This window comes from Silurus aristotelis, assembly GCF_946808225.1.
Source record: "Silurus aristotelis genome assembly, chromosome: 23".
Taxonomy (NCBI): domain Eukaryota; kingdom Metazoa; phylum Chordata; class Actinopteri; order Siluriformes; family Siluridae; genus Silurus; species Silurus aristotelis.
Window position 1 is genome coordinate 7,382,321 of NC_139596.1, and position 15,158 is coordinate 7,397,478.

The following is a 15,158-nucleotide window of genomic DNA, read 5'->3' on the forward strand; positions in this document are numbered from 1 at the left end:
AATGCAGCCAAGAGTCAAGTCATGAATCTTTTATTGTCATTTCAACCATATATAGGTGACGCAGTACACAGTAAAATGAAACAATGCTTCTGAACCCTGGTGTCTCATAAAACAACAATCACAGAAAAACACAGGGTTAAAGACTAAGTGTCCTCGCCATATAAAGTGCATCGTGTGCATCCTGGTGCAAACAGTGCAAAGACAATACCAGACACAGTGTAGGACAAATACGCAAAACAGCGCCCCCAGTGAACCAGATGTGTATTACACACTGCGGTGTGTAAGTGAACAGGGAGTGAACATTGTAATTACACAAAAATGTAAACAAAATGTTGTGCAAAAGAGCAATAGCAGCAGTCAAAAAAAGATGTGCAAAAACAGCATGTGAAGAGTTTGTAGTAATGAGGTGATGTAATATGAGTGGTGCTGAAGACAAGGATGTGTGAAGAGCTACCTGCTTTTACAGTGTAATGAACAGTGAAACAGTTTCTGTCAACAAACATGAGTTTGTTTCATTATTTCATTTACTAATATATGGCATGCAAGTAAAACCTTTTAAATCTTTAACCTTTTTTATTATTTTTTTTAATTTTAGAATCCACTGTTTATAATTTACGTACTAATTGTTCCAGCTGAATTTCACCAAGGAAAATTGTGCACTTCATCAAAATTTCACCGAAAACAAGACCTCATTTAGAATAAAAATAAATAAGTAAAGGTTGACTGCAAATGTAGGGGCGTTTTAATATTCAATAATGATTGAACAACGATTGTATGATATCAAATATCATTTGATCTTTGAAAATGTATATATATATATTTGCCAGAATTTGTTTTCCACAAAGTATTCCTCCAAAGTAGATTAGGTTCTAGGAGACACAGCTCCATGGTAACTGGTATAAATCTAGGGTCATGTACAATACAATCTGTATTCAGTCTTGCATATACATTTGGGTTTCCGCTGGGTGAATTTTATCCCAAAGGCCTTGTTAATGATCATGAAGACTATTTGTGAATTTCCCTGTTCATGGCTTTTTCCCAGTTGCGTTTCCCACCTAGGCCTTGAGTGGTGTCCTACCTAAACCTTAACACAATGATGCCACAGCTGTAAAAAAATAAAATAAAATCAGTATTACACAGAAACGTGGTATATATATATATATATATATATATATATATATATATATATATATATATATATATATATATATATATATATATACAAACAGGTATCTCATGCAGCGAGAATGAATGCCACTGAAGCTAGTAACCAAATGAACACAATTGAAGTCTCCTTTCTCTTGCAGAAGCATCAATATTAACCTATAAAATGACTCCATCAATTTTCTGTTCATTACGGTTTTCCTGGGAATTTTACATGAAGGCAAATTGTGTTTTTGTGCAAATTCTACAGGGAAGAAAACAAAAATTGGACGGTCTGAAAGCGTCACTAGTCAGAGCTCATAAACCGCATCCGTAACAAACTGCACAAGCTCAAATTTATTTTTTATTTTACGCTTTCAGACCGTCCAATTTTTGTTTTTTCAAATGGCATGAAAATTACATTATTGTACGCCCAGTGTCACCAATTCAAAATCTAATTGGTTAAAGCAACAGCTTCAGGAACATGTACTTTACACTACCAGGTGCCCACAGTGCTGATTCCTGACAGCGGATTTCTTTGACCTTTGCCACATGTGATGTGATGGCTGAAATATGATTGGATAGAAATTCTAACCTAATATAATCAAGAGAAACAAGGAGAAAAGCTATGAAATGAAGAGAATAGACTATTGGAAAAATATACTAATATATCACTGATACTGATCATGTGTAGTCGAGCAGAGAAGGCGTTACTGACCCTAAAGTAACACCACTGCTTTATCCTTAAACAAAAGTAAACAAATAGTGGCACAAGAGCTCTTAAAAGTGCATGTTTGTTGTTTTACTTATTTACTGATTTATAAGCAAATTTTAAGATTAATATTTCGAATGTTGGATGTTGGACCATTTCTTATTTTCCAGTATGTAAAATATCAAACTGTAACCATGATTGTACAGGCTGCCGTGTGTGTGTGTGTGTGTGTGTGTGTGTGTGTGTGTGTGTGTGTGTGTGTGTGTGTGTGTGTGTGTGTGTGTGTGTGTGTGTGTGAGAGAGTGAGAGAGAGACAGACAGACAGATGCCCGAGTTTATGTCTGCTGACACGTGAGGCAAAGCTTTGACCTCTCTGCTGGTGGTAGAAGAAGAAGATGATGAAGAAGAAGAAGAAGAAGAAGAAGAAGAAGAGGGGGAAAGGGGAAAAAAAGGAATAAGCAGAGATAGAGGGAAAGAAAGAAGAAAATAGGGGAAGAGGAAAAGGAAGAGGAAAATTAAGATGACAATGACGAAGAAATGGAAGAGGATGAAGGAAGAAGAGGTAGAAGGAGAGGAAAAAGAAAATAGGAAAGAAGAAAAGGAAAAAGAGGAAAAGGAACAAGAGGACAAGGAAAAAGAAGAGGACAAGGATGAAGAAAAGGAGGAAGAGGTAAAGGAACAAAAGAAGAAAGAGAAAAGGAAGAAGAGTGAACGAAAATAGAATTGGAACAGGAAGAAGAGGAAGAAGAAGAAGAGGAAAAGGGGATACAAATTAAGAAGGAGATGGAGAGGAAGAAGAAAATGGAAAAAAAAAAGAAAATTAAGAGAGGAAAAAGAAGAAGACAATGATGAAGAAGAGGAAAAGGAAGAGGAAAAGGAACAAAAGGAAAAGGAAAAAGAAGAGGATGAGGTTGAAGAAAAGGAAAGAAGAAGAAAAAGAAGAAGATAGAAGTAAGAAAAGGGGAAAGGAAAAAAAAGAGGATGAGGTTGAAGAAAAGGAAAATAGGATACAAATTAAGAAGTAGAGGAAGAGGAGGAAGAAAATGGGAAAGAAGAAAAGGAAGAGAGGAAAAAGAAGAAGATGACAATGATGAATAAGTGGAAAAAGAAGAGGAAAAGGAACAAGCAGAGGACGGAGAAGAGGAAGAGGAGGAAAAGAAAAAAGATGAGGATGGAGAAGAGGAAAGGGAAGAAGACGACAAAGAAGGAGAAGAAGAAAAGTGATAAATAGATGTATTTTGACTGTGGGAAGATCCAGCTGTTGGACTAACCCTAACCCTACCTCCTGCTCCTTACTGTTACCTGAGGCTCCTTGCCACATCCACTGCTGACGTCACAGGCGGCCGCCATGTTAGCTCTCCGCGAGCCGAGGCGAACTCGGTGAGGAATCAGAGCGGAATCGCGGTCTGTCCTGGAGTTCACACTGAGAGACCCGCGGCTGGGGCTGAGGATCAGCTCGGTGACGCTTTATGTATAATATTTAACCTCAGACAGAAGTCTAGTGTGTGTGTGTTTTTCCTCTGTGCGCGGCTAACGCCATGAGCTCGTTGGCTCAGCGGAGCTCGGGCCTCGTGCAGAGGCGCACCGAGGCCTCGCGTAGCGCCGCCGCTGCCGCCGCCGACAGGGAGAAGGGCTCGGGCGGCGAGGACGATGAGCACCGTCGGGACGAGCAGGACGACGAAGACAGCGGCGACTCCAAAGAAACCCGGCTGACCCTCATGGAGGAGGTGCTGCTGCTGGGCTTGAAGGACCGCGAGGTTAATTTACTAATTATTTCAAACAAACAAACGAACAATAAACCACCTGCTATAAGCAGTTACACATAACGAGTGACTTTCTGACTGAACAGGACGAACCGCCAACACTGCTTTTGTTTGTGTTGCTAGAAACTAACGCTAACTAGCCGTCGTTTCTTAGCTAGCTTTGGAGGAACCGGAGGCTCTGTAAAACTCCTAAATGCAACAAATGTGCGCTTTTTCAGCACACGGAAGGTTTATTTCACGAGTTCATCGTTTTCTGATAGTTTCAGTAGTGTGTGTCGAGGGCGAACTTCGTAGTTGAGAGACCTAGCTGACATTAGCTTAGTCGTATTAGCAGTCAGCTGTTGTAACTCCTTCACCATCATCAGAACAAGCGCTCACTTTCCTGATCCTCTTCATCCTGCATGTCTGCCTTGTGGACTCCCTGCTCCTAATATTTCCAAAACCATCCACTTCCTGGAGGTTTATCTTCTTCTTTACCTCCCTGGTTTGTTTGTTGTGCACCTTTTTCCTGATTACATTTATCTCCTGATTACACCTGGAAAAACTATTCAGCTATCAGGCATTTTTACATGATCATTACTTACACCACCAACTTCCCCCTAAACATTTTATCAACAGAAAGTTTGTATACCTTTATTTATATATATATATATATATATGTATGTATGTATGTATGTGTGTGTGTGTGTGTGTGTGTGTGTGTGTGTGTGTGTGTAAAACATGTAAAAAAAAAAAAATGCCTGATAGCATGTGAGAATAGTTTTTCCAGGTGTAATCAGGAAAAAGGTGCACAAAAAAACAGGTGGTGTCTGAGTGGTTAAAGACATTTAAAGTAAGATCAGAAGGTTGTATAGTCAAATCCCAGCCCCACCAAGTGTCTCCCATTGGGCCCTTGAGCAAGGCCCTTAACTCTCAACTGCGCTCTGCTCAGTGCATAAACATGATTATTGCAAGTCTCTCTAGATTTTTGCTTACTCCTGTAATCAAGTTAGAGATTTTTTTTGTGACTCCGCAATATAATACAGACCCTGGTCTTGGGTTTTATGTGCACTCTGAGATCCACTGATCTATTCTCACATCATTCAAATAATGATCTAGAAATAAACAACAGCCATGAATGAGCACAAGACTGTCCTCCAGGTTATGATAAGGTGGTGGCGAGGGGGATGTTGCAAAGATAACAAAAAAAAACACTTATGTAGGGCTGAAACGTTTTCTCCAGTAACTTCATGTCCCCTATGCAGCCTTGCGTGGTAAACAATAATCTGATCACTTTACAGGTGCGATTGCGCAATTAAGTCAACAGCGTCCTGGCCGGTGGCCCGGTCCGATTCAGAGAATTTGGATCTGTTTACGTTTTTAGAGTATGTAGCAATCAGGAGAGAATACACAAGTTAAACATTGATGCAAAAACTGTTTTGTCTTCTGCCTATATCAAGACTGACGGAACAAATCACTATCACTTTAGATGAATTACAGTATAATATGTTTGCAATGTGCTGGATGACATTTCAGTAATTTATCAGTGTATATTCTGGTAGAGATATGCTCACACTAGCAGTCACACCGAACATCCATTTTCTGTGTGTGCCTGCGCAAGAAGTCAGAGTGGCCTTCAGAAAAGTAAAGCAACAAATATTGGACTTGAATGATTTCTCAAAAGCCTTATACGCCACGTGTTTTCTCATTCCCCCAGGTTTAGTTCTTACCCGCTTTCAGGCTGTCGTATTCAACCTCTAAATGCACGTAGAGAGTTTACAAAGAAAAATAAAGCTGTGAAGAAAACAGTAAAGGTCACTGGTGTCTCTGGAGAGTGTTTGTGCAAAGTGCTAGTACAGGGAGCGCGTGCTGGTAATATAGAATTAATTTTAGAGGTAGCTCTATTGGATTTTATATTATATTGTGTGCTGCTGTTTTGTGTGAATTGTGTGATTTTGGCCAGAAATCACCAGAGCTGGTTCATTTGGTACTTTCCCTTAGTTTTAGACTGTACATTCCTTCAGGTTCAGATGGCACACGCCTTCAGGTTCAGATGGCACTTTTGACTTCAGGTTCGGATGATATGTACCTTCAGGTTCAATTGGTGCATGCCATCAGTTGACAACAGTAGCAAGAACGAATCTTTGGCGAGCAAATAGTCCCAGCAGATTTTCACGATTAATTTTTATTAATTCAAATGAACATTTTAATGTCATTTTCACAATCTTCTAATTAAGCCGAAATAAACAGGCAGCACTTTGCTACGGTCTGAGCTCATAGCAATGATTAACTACAAATTTAAAGATATGAAATTGTACATTTGGCACCGTGACAGTTTTTTATTTTGATATTTGGGTGTTTTTTTTGGGTAGGGAAATAGACGGTCCATTTCTTTTGTTAGCTTGGCAACTAACTTGAATTAGTATTGTTTGGTTTCTTCAGTCAATGTTTGCCAAACAAAAGTTTCTTTGCTGATCTAAAGCTAATATGCAGTATAATATATATGCAGCTCCTTTTCAGCTCTGTTTTGATGTTAGACAACAGGTGGAATTGTATGTTGTTTAAATGAGAAGAAAGGAACAAATGTATTGAAGGTTGGTCTGGTTGATCAGACACATAAGTTAGTGTATATGTGAAGCAATTTTTAGTTACCCCGATGCTTTATATCTCCCTATGCACAGGGCTGCTTTCACACTGTGTTAGTCTTAAAATAATCAAATAAAAAACCCGGGGTGTTCCCAGTGCTGAGTATAGTGTCTCACATGACGTGCACACTGAAACAGGATGTAATAGTGTCCCCTGTTTACTACACAAGGCCAGCTCTTTTTAAAGAGGTTGTGTTCAGTTTTGTATTCTTTTACAGCTAAAAATCTCTCAATCAGAAAGTCAACCAACAGCGTTTTGAATTTTTGTCAAAGACTATTTGATGGAGAAAAAGAACTATGGCCATAACGTAGTGGGAATTTGTCACCTGTGATATGTTTCTCTGCGTACTGGTCCTATTTGTTAATATTTACCATGTACCAGAAAATGTGGCAGAGACACAGACTAGTTGTAAAAGCCGAGCTGAATACCTATAAATCCTGTCCAGCATAATGTAAAAAAGTTTAGAAAGCATGTACAGTAGGGCGTCAGGAGTTTGGCAGATTAATGAAAGACACAAACGGTGCAAATGACTTTTTCTGACCTTGTTTAACGACACGGAACAAGTCTTTCCAGTTATCCCACGGATCAGTAACCCAGGTTTTTGCTCATTTTGCTGGTCAGATCATCTGTGAATTAGTGTCCTCTAAGTGGAATATATTATGTAGGATTTTAATCTGTGTCTAATATATAAAAATACAAAAGGTAGTATGGGTAGATCGCATCCCATTCAAAAAAAAAAAAAAAAAAAGTCGTACATTATTTAGTGCAAGCAAGTTGAGTATATATTTACTATACTGTAAATAAATATATATTTAGCATTTTTAATGTAGGTAGATCATTCAGCTCTGGACTAGACTCACAATTGTGCAGGGATGTTCCTCAGTCTTGTTTAGTCTTAAAATCTATGTTTAAGTGAGTGTCATAAAACATATGTTATAAGACTGGGTCATAATCTGCTAAAGTTCCAAGTTGCAGATCAGAAATCTAATGTTTTTTATTAATAAAAGAATAGTAAGTATATAGAAAGTATATGATGCATGCTTCGTGATTATAGCTCATCAGAGTCTTTCAGGAAATACTGCATTGTGTGGCCGACACGTGACCACCACACCTGACCACCACATCTGCGTATGGTTTCTTTCCCAGACTGTAGCTGTATAAGATGCCTTTGTTTGCTGTGGAATTTAAATATCTCTAAACTGGATCTTGACTGAGGCATAAACCAAATGCCGACGTGGTCTATAAAGACATTGATTGACACTGTTGGAGAGAAAGTACTAAAGTGCCCTTCACAGACCCCTGACATTACTCCCCACTAAACAGTCATACGAGTCCACTAATGCTTTTGTGGAGAATGAGCACAAATCCCCACAGCCACCCTAATATATAGTGGAAAGCCTTTCGAGCAGAGTGTCAGTTACTATAACGCTAAAGGAGACTAAAGTGTAAAGTTCAACAAGCATACACGGGTGTGATGGTCCGAACTTTTGACCTTACAATGCGTATCTTTAGTTCCATGAACCGAATAGTTACCTTGTTTTTTTACCTTGTTGTTCTTATTTTTTACTACCCTTAATTACGTGAATGAAAGAATATTGATGTAACATATTTATCAACTTGGAGTCAAGGAATCTTAACTTTCCATGACATAAGAAGTGTAGAGTTTAGTCTTTGAATGTTTTGCTAGGGGGAAAAATGTTGGTAAACTGTAATTGTTTATTTTTCACGTACTATTGATTTACTGTACGCCGGTCTCTTGTCCCAGGGCTACACTTCTTTCTGGAATGACTGCATATCCTCAGGGCTGCGTGGCTGCATGCTCATTGAGCTCGCCTTGCGAGGGAGACTGCAGCTGGAGGCTTGTGGCATGAGGAGAAAAAGTCTTCTGGCCAGAAAGGTAGGATTCGTGGGCTGAATTTAGCTTTTTAATCATGACTACATTGTCTTGGCTTATATTGGTGGTCTGATAAATACAGCGTAATCCTTCCATTCTGAATTAGTTTAATAAACAGGCAAAGTGTAAAAGGCAAAATAATGACAGTTCAGTCTGTTTTTTTTTTTTTTTTATAGCGTTTGCAAAAAAATTGTTTTGAATTATTAAATTTAGCTGGGTTTTTAGGAGAAAAATGACTGCAATATAGAGCACTATCACAAGGGGGTGCTCTTTGTTCTTTTTTTTTTGTTCGTTTTTTTTTTTTTTTTTTGTTAGATGCTGTTCATTGTTTATTAGAGCTTCTGCAATTATTAGTTATTTATTTTTTATTATTTATCATGATTTATTATCATGAAACCCGAGCGCATATTTTCGTGTTGTTGGAATGGAAGTATAAAATCTGGCACCTTTCGTTAACAGGTTATTTGTAAATCTGATGCTCCGACTGGTGATGTACTCCTGGATGAAGCTCTGAAACACATTAAGGAGACTCAGCCTCCAGAGACCGTACAGAGCTGGATCGAGCTCCTTAGTGGTAAGGATTTAGAAAGTGTCATATTTTTCACTTGTAATTATGTAATGCACAGCCGTCTGTTCTGTATTCGAGTCTTTGTGTGGGCTGGGATGAAGTGCAGCTTTGAAAAGTCTTGATCAAATATTTTAATTACTTAGAAATCTGTATTATGCAGTTTGCAGTTCAGGTCTTCTAAGATCAATTGTGTTTGCATTTGTCAGGTGCTGAAACTTCAGGTCATTACAAATCATCACTGATAACATATACGTTTAAACGAAGAAAACAAAGATGGCAGTATTTACATTCTAGTTCATGCAGCCATTGCTCTTTATCTTAAAAACTGTAACGTCCACTGGGCTGAAATGATTAACTTGAGTAATTAGAATCCAAAAATGAATTGAGGCAAATTATTTGCCTCGATGCTTCGTTTAGTCCGTTTAACAACACATGGAGGCATTCTGTTCACCCACGGACCATTATTACTGACGCACCACCCGCAAAACTCTGGACCGCTCTGGGGTCTCCTTTTAAAAAATTGGAGTACGCACAAAACGGAACTGGAAGCGTTTGCGGCACTTTCCACGGGTATCCATGCTATCTTTGTGTGTGTGTGTTTGTGTGTATATGTATGTATGTATGTGTGTGTGTGTGTGTGTGTGTGTGTGTGTGTGTGTATGTATGTGTGTATATATATATATATATACAGTGGGTACGGAAAGTATTCAGACCCCCTTAAATTTTTCACTTTTTGTTATATTGCAGCCATTTGCCAAAATCATTTAAGTTCATTCTTCTTCCTCATGAATGTACACATAGCTCCCCATACTGACAGAAAAACACAGAATCGTTGACCTTTTTGCAGATTTATTAAAAAAGAAAAACTGAAATATCACATGGTCCTAAGTATTCAGACCCTTTGCTGTGACACTCATATATTTAACTCAGGTGCTCTCCATTTCTTCTGATCATCCTTGAGATGGTTCTACACCTTTATTTGAGTCCAGAAATTTTTGATTATACTGATTGGACTTGATTAGGAAAGCCACACACCTGTTTATATAAGACCTTCCAGATCACAATGCATGTCAGAGCAAATGAGAATCATGAGGTCAAAGGAACTGCCTGAAGAGCTCAGAGACAGAATTGTGGCAAGGCACAGATCTGGCCAAGGTTTCAAAAAAATTTTTGCTGCACTTAAGGTTCCTAAGAGCACAGTGGCCTCCATAATCCTCAAATGGAAGACGTTTGGGACGACCAGAACCATTCCTAGAGCTGGCCGTCCGGCCAAACTGAGCTTTTGGGGGAGAAGAGCCTTGGTGAGAGAGGTAAAGAAGAACCCAAAGATCACTGTGGCTGAGCTCCAGAGATGCAGTCGGGAGATGGGAGAAAGTTGTAGAAAGTCAACCATCACTGCAGCCCTTCACCAGTGGGGCTTTATAGCAGAGTGGCCCGACGGAAGCCTCTCCTCAGTGCAGGACACATGAAAACACGCATGGAGTTCTCCAAGATGGTGAGAAATAAGATTCTCTGGTCTGATGAGACCAAGATAGAACTTTTTGGCCTTAATTCTAAGCGGTATGTGTGGAGAAAACCAGGCACTGCTCATCACCTGTCCAGTACAGTCTCAACAATGAAGCATGGTGGTGGCAGCATCATGCTGTGGGGGTGTTTTTTAGCTGCAGGGACAGGGCGACTGGTTGCAATCAAGGGAAAGATGAATGTGGCCAAGCACAGGGATATCCTGGACAAAAACCTTCTCCAGAGTGCTTTGGACCTCAGACTGGGCCGAAGGTTTACCTTCCAACAAGACAATGACCCTAAGCACACAGCTAAAATAACGATGAAGTGGCTTCACAACAACTCTGTGACTGTTCTTGAATGGCCCAGCCAGAGCAATGACTTAAACCCAATTGAGCATCTCTGGAGAGACCTAAAAATAGCTGTCCACCAACGTTTACCGTCCAACCTGACAGAACTGGAGAGGATCTGCAAGGAGGAATGGCAGAGGATCCCCAAATCCAGGTGTGAAAGACTTGTTGCATCTTTCCCAAAAAGACTCCTGGCTGTATTAGATCAAAAGGGGGCTTCTACTAAATACTGAGCAAAGGGTCTGAATACTTAGGACCATGTGATATTTCAGTTTTTCTTTTTTAATAAATCTGCAACAATGTCAACAATTCTGTGTTTTTCTGTCAATATGGGGTGCTATGTGTACATTCATGAGGAAAAGAAATGAACTTAAATGATTTTAGCAAATGGCTGCAATATAACAAAGAGTGAAAAATTTAAGGGGGTCTGAATACTTTCCGTACCCACTGTATATATATGCGCTTATGCAGGATTCAGAGTTTACAGGTCCACACATAAATCACAAACCTTTGCGCAGAAAGTAGCATACGCACCTTTTCAGGCTTATTTTGTGCGTATGCCATGTTTATAAATGAGACCACTGGAAATTTAAACACAGAAGATGCTGCAGAATGAAAAATGGAGGAACGGAGAGAAAACAGCGAGGGGTGAGGAGAAGATTCAGGCCAAAGAACACGACAAAGTTTCCAAAGTTTGGGCTCATTTCAAACCAAAACAAAGAACACAGTACCTTGCGTTTACCTTTTTTTTTTTTTTTTTTGTGATTTCAAATAGATTTTTATTCATATATTTGTATTTGCATTTTGATGTAATATGGCAGTTGAATGCAATAAATGCATCAAAATGTTAATTTTTCGAAAAAGTAAACAAATGACCTTTAAGAGACCTGCTTCATTTTCTCTTTTATATTTAGTATTGCTCTTTAATGAAGAAAAAGTACTGCCCATCCGATTACTCAAATGTCCAGTGGGTCACTTAGTTTACAGTGGATCTCAGCAAAAGATATAGTTTTTCTCAGATTCTAATGAATCTAACTAATGAAACTGCTATCTTTCGAAGGTGAGACATGGAACCCCCTGAAGCTTCACTACCAGCTACGGAATGTGCGAGAACGTCTCGCCAAAAACCTGGTGGAGAAGGGCGTGCTTACCACAGAGAAGCAGAACTTCCTGCTGTTCGACATGACGACACACCCGCTCACCAACAACAACATCAAGCAGCGCCTCATTAAGAAGGTACAGGAGGCCGTGCTGGACAAGTGGGTGAACGACCCGCAGCGCATGGACAAGCGTCTGCTGGCGCTCATCTTCCTGGCTCATTCGTCCGACGTGCTGGAAAACGCGTTCGCGCCGCTGCTGGACGAGCAGTACGACCTGGCCATGAAGAGGGTGCGGCAGCTGCTTGACCTTGAGCCCGAGGGAGAGAGCATGAAGGGGAACGCCAACGAGCTGCTCTGGGCCGTCGTGGCTGCCTTCACCAAATGAGGATTTACACCTGTAAAGCACTAAAATCGAACATTTGACTGGTTACTGAAAAAAAAAGAAGAAAAGAAAACCAGGCAGAAAGGGTTATATCTGAAATGAACGATAACTCTCTACAGAGCTGTCTCAGTCTCACACACCCCCCACCCCGTACTCCTCTTTAATTGCCGATAACTCGCTTCCCTTCTACGTTCTATACACAGCCTTGATTCGGCCGGAGGAAAGCATGCCTGTCTTTTCCTCTTCTCCTCCTTTCATTCTTATTTTGTCCAGTTAAATGCATGAGGGGTATTTTCTTCTAGGACTGTCTGTCTGAACATACCGCAGGAACAATCAATACCCTTTGCATAACTGGACAATTGGGCTTTTTCTCCCCCTTTTTTTCCCTCAATAATCTTCCCCTAAGGTAATATGGGTTTACTTTCCTATCGATTCAAGTACAAAAATTACAGACCAGAAAGTGAGTAACTACACCCCCCCCCACCCCCCGTTTTAGAGCAACGTTACAGTTTGAATGTTTTCCTGAGGTTTTGATCGAAATGTGTGCACTCAATAGGAATGATTTATAAAAGAACTGGAGAGTTTGGGTCTGTGATGTATGGAAAAAGCCTCTGTGTTTCAGATTACTATTCTCTACCAGACTTGGCGGTCTTGGTTCGAAGATTGTGGCGTTTCAGTGAAACCACAAGAATATTAATCACCAAATACTCCCATTGGGGCATAGATTAGCTCCAGACCTGTAGTGTTACATCAGTGTAATGGCTCTTGGAGTTTTAAGGGGGTTTGTTTTTAAGTTTTTTTTTTTTTTTCTTTTCTTTCAGCCAAGCAAAACCACGTTCGATAATGAAGTCGGCTCACGGTGACGCTACCCCTTAGCACGCCAGTGTATCCAACTTTAGTTAGACACGATGGAACTTATGAAGGCGGAGTGATGTTCAAAGATTGTGGATGTTCCCAGGGAAAACTAGAAAAAGGTTTATATTTTTCAATGTTCTGAACCTCACTAATATTTCGAGCGCTACCTCTCGGACCTCTCACACTTCCCCCTCGGTTGTTTTAACTGCCTCTCACTGGCTTGGTCACTTTAGCATCATTAGTCCACAGTTTTCTTATCCATACATGAAAACCACCACTTTTATGTGCCTAATCTCGGTTACAGGACTCGTAACCTCCACGTTATAACACGTACTGTAGCTATTCCTTGACATGACATTCATGAACAACTGAGCGAATCGCTTTTAAAATCCTAGACTTCTCCATAATCTTAAACTTTATGTGTAAGGGAAATGTGATTTAGGCTTTACTTTTTCTTTCCTGTCCTTTGCTTACACTGTATGAGGGGATTGTTTCATTTTGCTACCTTCCTCTCTGTAGAGTACTTTTAACATGTTACTGTCTTCCTTTAGACAGGAGCCCGAGCTACCCACTAAATCCAAACAACACATATATATATATATATATATATATATATATATATATATATATATATATATATATATATATATATATATATATATGTGTGTGTATGTATAAAACAAAACATTAGTTTTTATTGTATGGTCAGAAAGAGGGGTTTATTATCAAGTATGCAAGGGAAAGTTTGATGCCGTTTTCAACGTTGCAGGATAGCCGATGAAACAGTTTGCTACTTTTCCCCCAGTTTTCACGTTTATGTATTCCTCTCTTACAAACTGAATCACAAATAATAAAATAAAAACTCAAATGACTGTTTTTGATCAAGACTCGCATTTATGCTTTACATGGCTTGTTGTAAATGTCATATTTAAATCTATTGCGTTTGTGTTTGGTTTTAGAGATGAGAAGGCGACAGATTGCACAGAGGCTCAACAACACATTCCAGCTAAATTGCTAGATTTATTTTCATCAGCTAATCCATTAAGCATCTATATTCCACAGTAATGTTTTTTATTTGTCCTATTTTGAACTTTGCTTTTAATTTGAACTGAGGATGCCTTTGATCAGACATTTGCTGTTGAACTTCATGTTTTCTTACGTTTTTAATTACCGCTGCCAAATTGTTTTTTTTGTTTGTTTGTTTGTTTTTGTTTTTTTAAATACTCGATTTTAAAGCAATAATTTACGTGCTCGCTTCTGCTTCGTTCATAATCCATCATGATTAACGCTTACCTTGCAGTACTTCCTATACCTATATGTAGCGAATACTTTTTTGGGCAAAGAAAATCGAAATCGTGTAGCTTTAGAGCCCACAATGAAGGGGATCCGTATGTGTACACTTTCCTGTTACCAAATAAATGAAGGTATTGGGAGTGCCTCAAAAACTCACTCATCTGTCATTCATTTTTGTGTGTGTATGTGCATGTTCTGTTCTTTTCTTTTTGAACGCACACTTTTATGACCCTCATGAGTTCACCACAAATGTCCATTGTACATGGTTTCTCCCAGTGTTTTCTAATAGTAATCATGTCAAGCTTTTTTGTGTTCGATCTGTTGTTCGTGCGTCTTTGCTTGAATGAAAGAACATGAACAATGCTGCAGTGGGCTGCTCTGCTGTAATCACGGTGCTGTCGTTTGCGTCTATTAGTAAAAGGAATAAAACATGCCGTTCTAGAGATTTAATCCAGAATTTGGTTATATTTTCTTGTTCTTATTGGAAAAAGGAAGGGAAAAATGCCAAGAATTACAATAGATATTATGAAATGTCAGATAGAATTGAGTTGCTATAATTGTAGCAGCTTTAAACTCCATATCTAACAGCTCCTCAAATTAATTTTTTTAAATCATTAAACAAACCCCTTACGTCTTTTCTGTCTCGCAAAACTTACAGCTGTTACAGATTCCCAAACAAAATGACATGCTCTTATACCGATGGTCCCCGAGTTACGATGGTTCGAGATGACGAGAGCGATACGACAAAATTGTAGAGATTTCAAATTTCTCGCAACAGGCTGCAGTGTACGATGTCGTATCTTCCAATAGCCGATGGAGTGAAGTTGTTTGGTTCCAAACGGTTTAAATTTTAGCGATAAAAGCGTGTCTTTCAAGAGCCAAGGATATCTTCTGCTGGTAGTGGGGGAAAAAAAGAAATCAAAAAAAATCAGTTTAGAGCAGAAAATGAAAAAGATGAATCAGACTGTCA

At 39.3% G+C, this 15,158-nt stretch overlaps 1 protein-coding gene across 1 annotated transcript; it reads left to right on the forward strand.

Annotated features, from left to right (window-relative positions):
• Positions 1-3,091: 3,091 nt before the first annotated feature.
• golph3a (golgi phosphoprotein 3a) lies at positions 3,092-14,344 on the forward strand. The gene is made up of 4 exons (XM_083527049.1): positions 3,092-3,612; positions 8,009-8,140; positions 8,597-8,711; positions 11,619-14,344. Exons 1-4 carry the CDS (start codon positions 3,394-3,396, stop codon positions 12,041-12,043), a joined length of 891 nt encoding a protein of 296 aa, XP_083383175.1. The 5' UTR covers positions 3,092-3,393; the 3' UTR covers positions 12,044-14,344.
• The last annotated feature ends 814 nt before the right edge of the window (positions 14,345-15,158 follow it).

Bases quoted from the DNA above. Each gene is read 5' to 3' on its own strand.
- golph3a (XM_083527049.1), top strand. From the start codon at position 3,394: ATGAGCTCGTTGGCTCAGCGGAGCTCGGGCCTCGTGCAGAGGCGCACC. The intron at 3,613-8,008 runs GTTAATTTACTA...CTCTTGTCCCAG, and splicing joins TGGGCTTGAAGGACCGCGAG to GGCTACACTTCTTTCTGGAA. The intron at 8,712-11,618 runs GTAAGGATTTAG...TATCTTTCGAAG, and splicing joins CTGGATCGAGCTCCTTAGTG to GTGAGACATGGAACCCCCTG.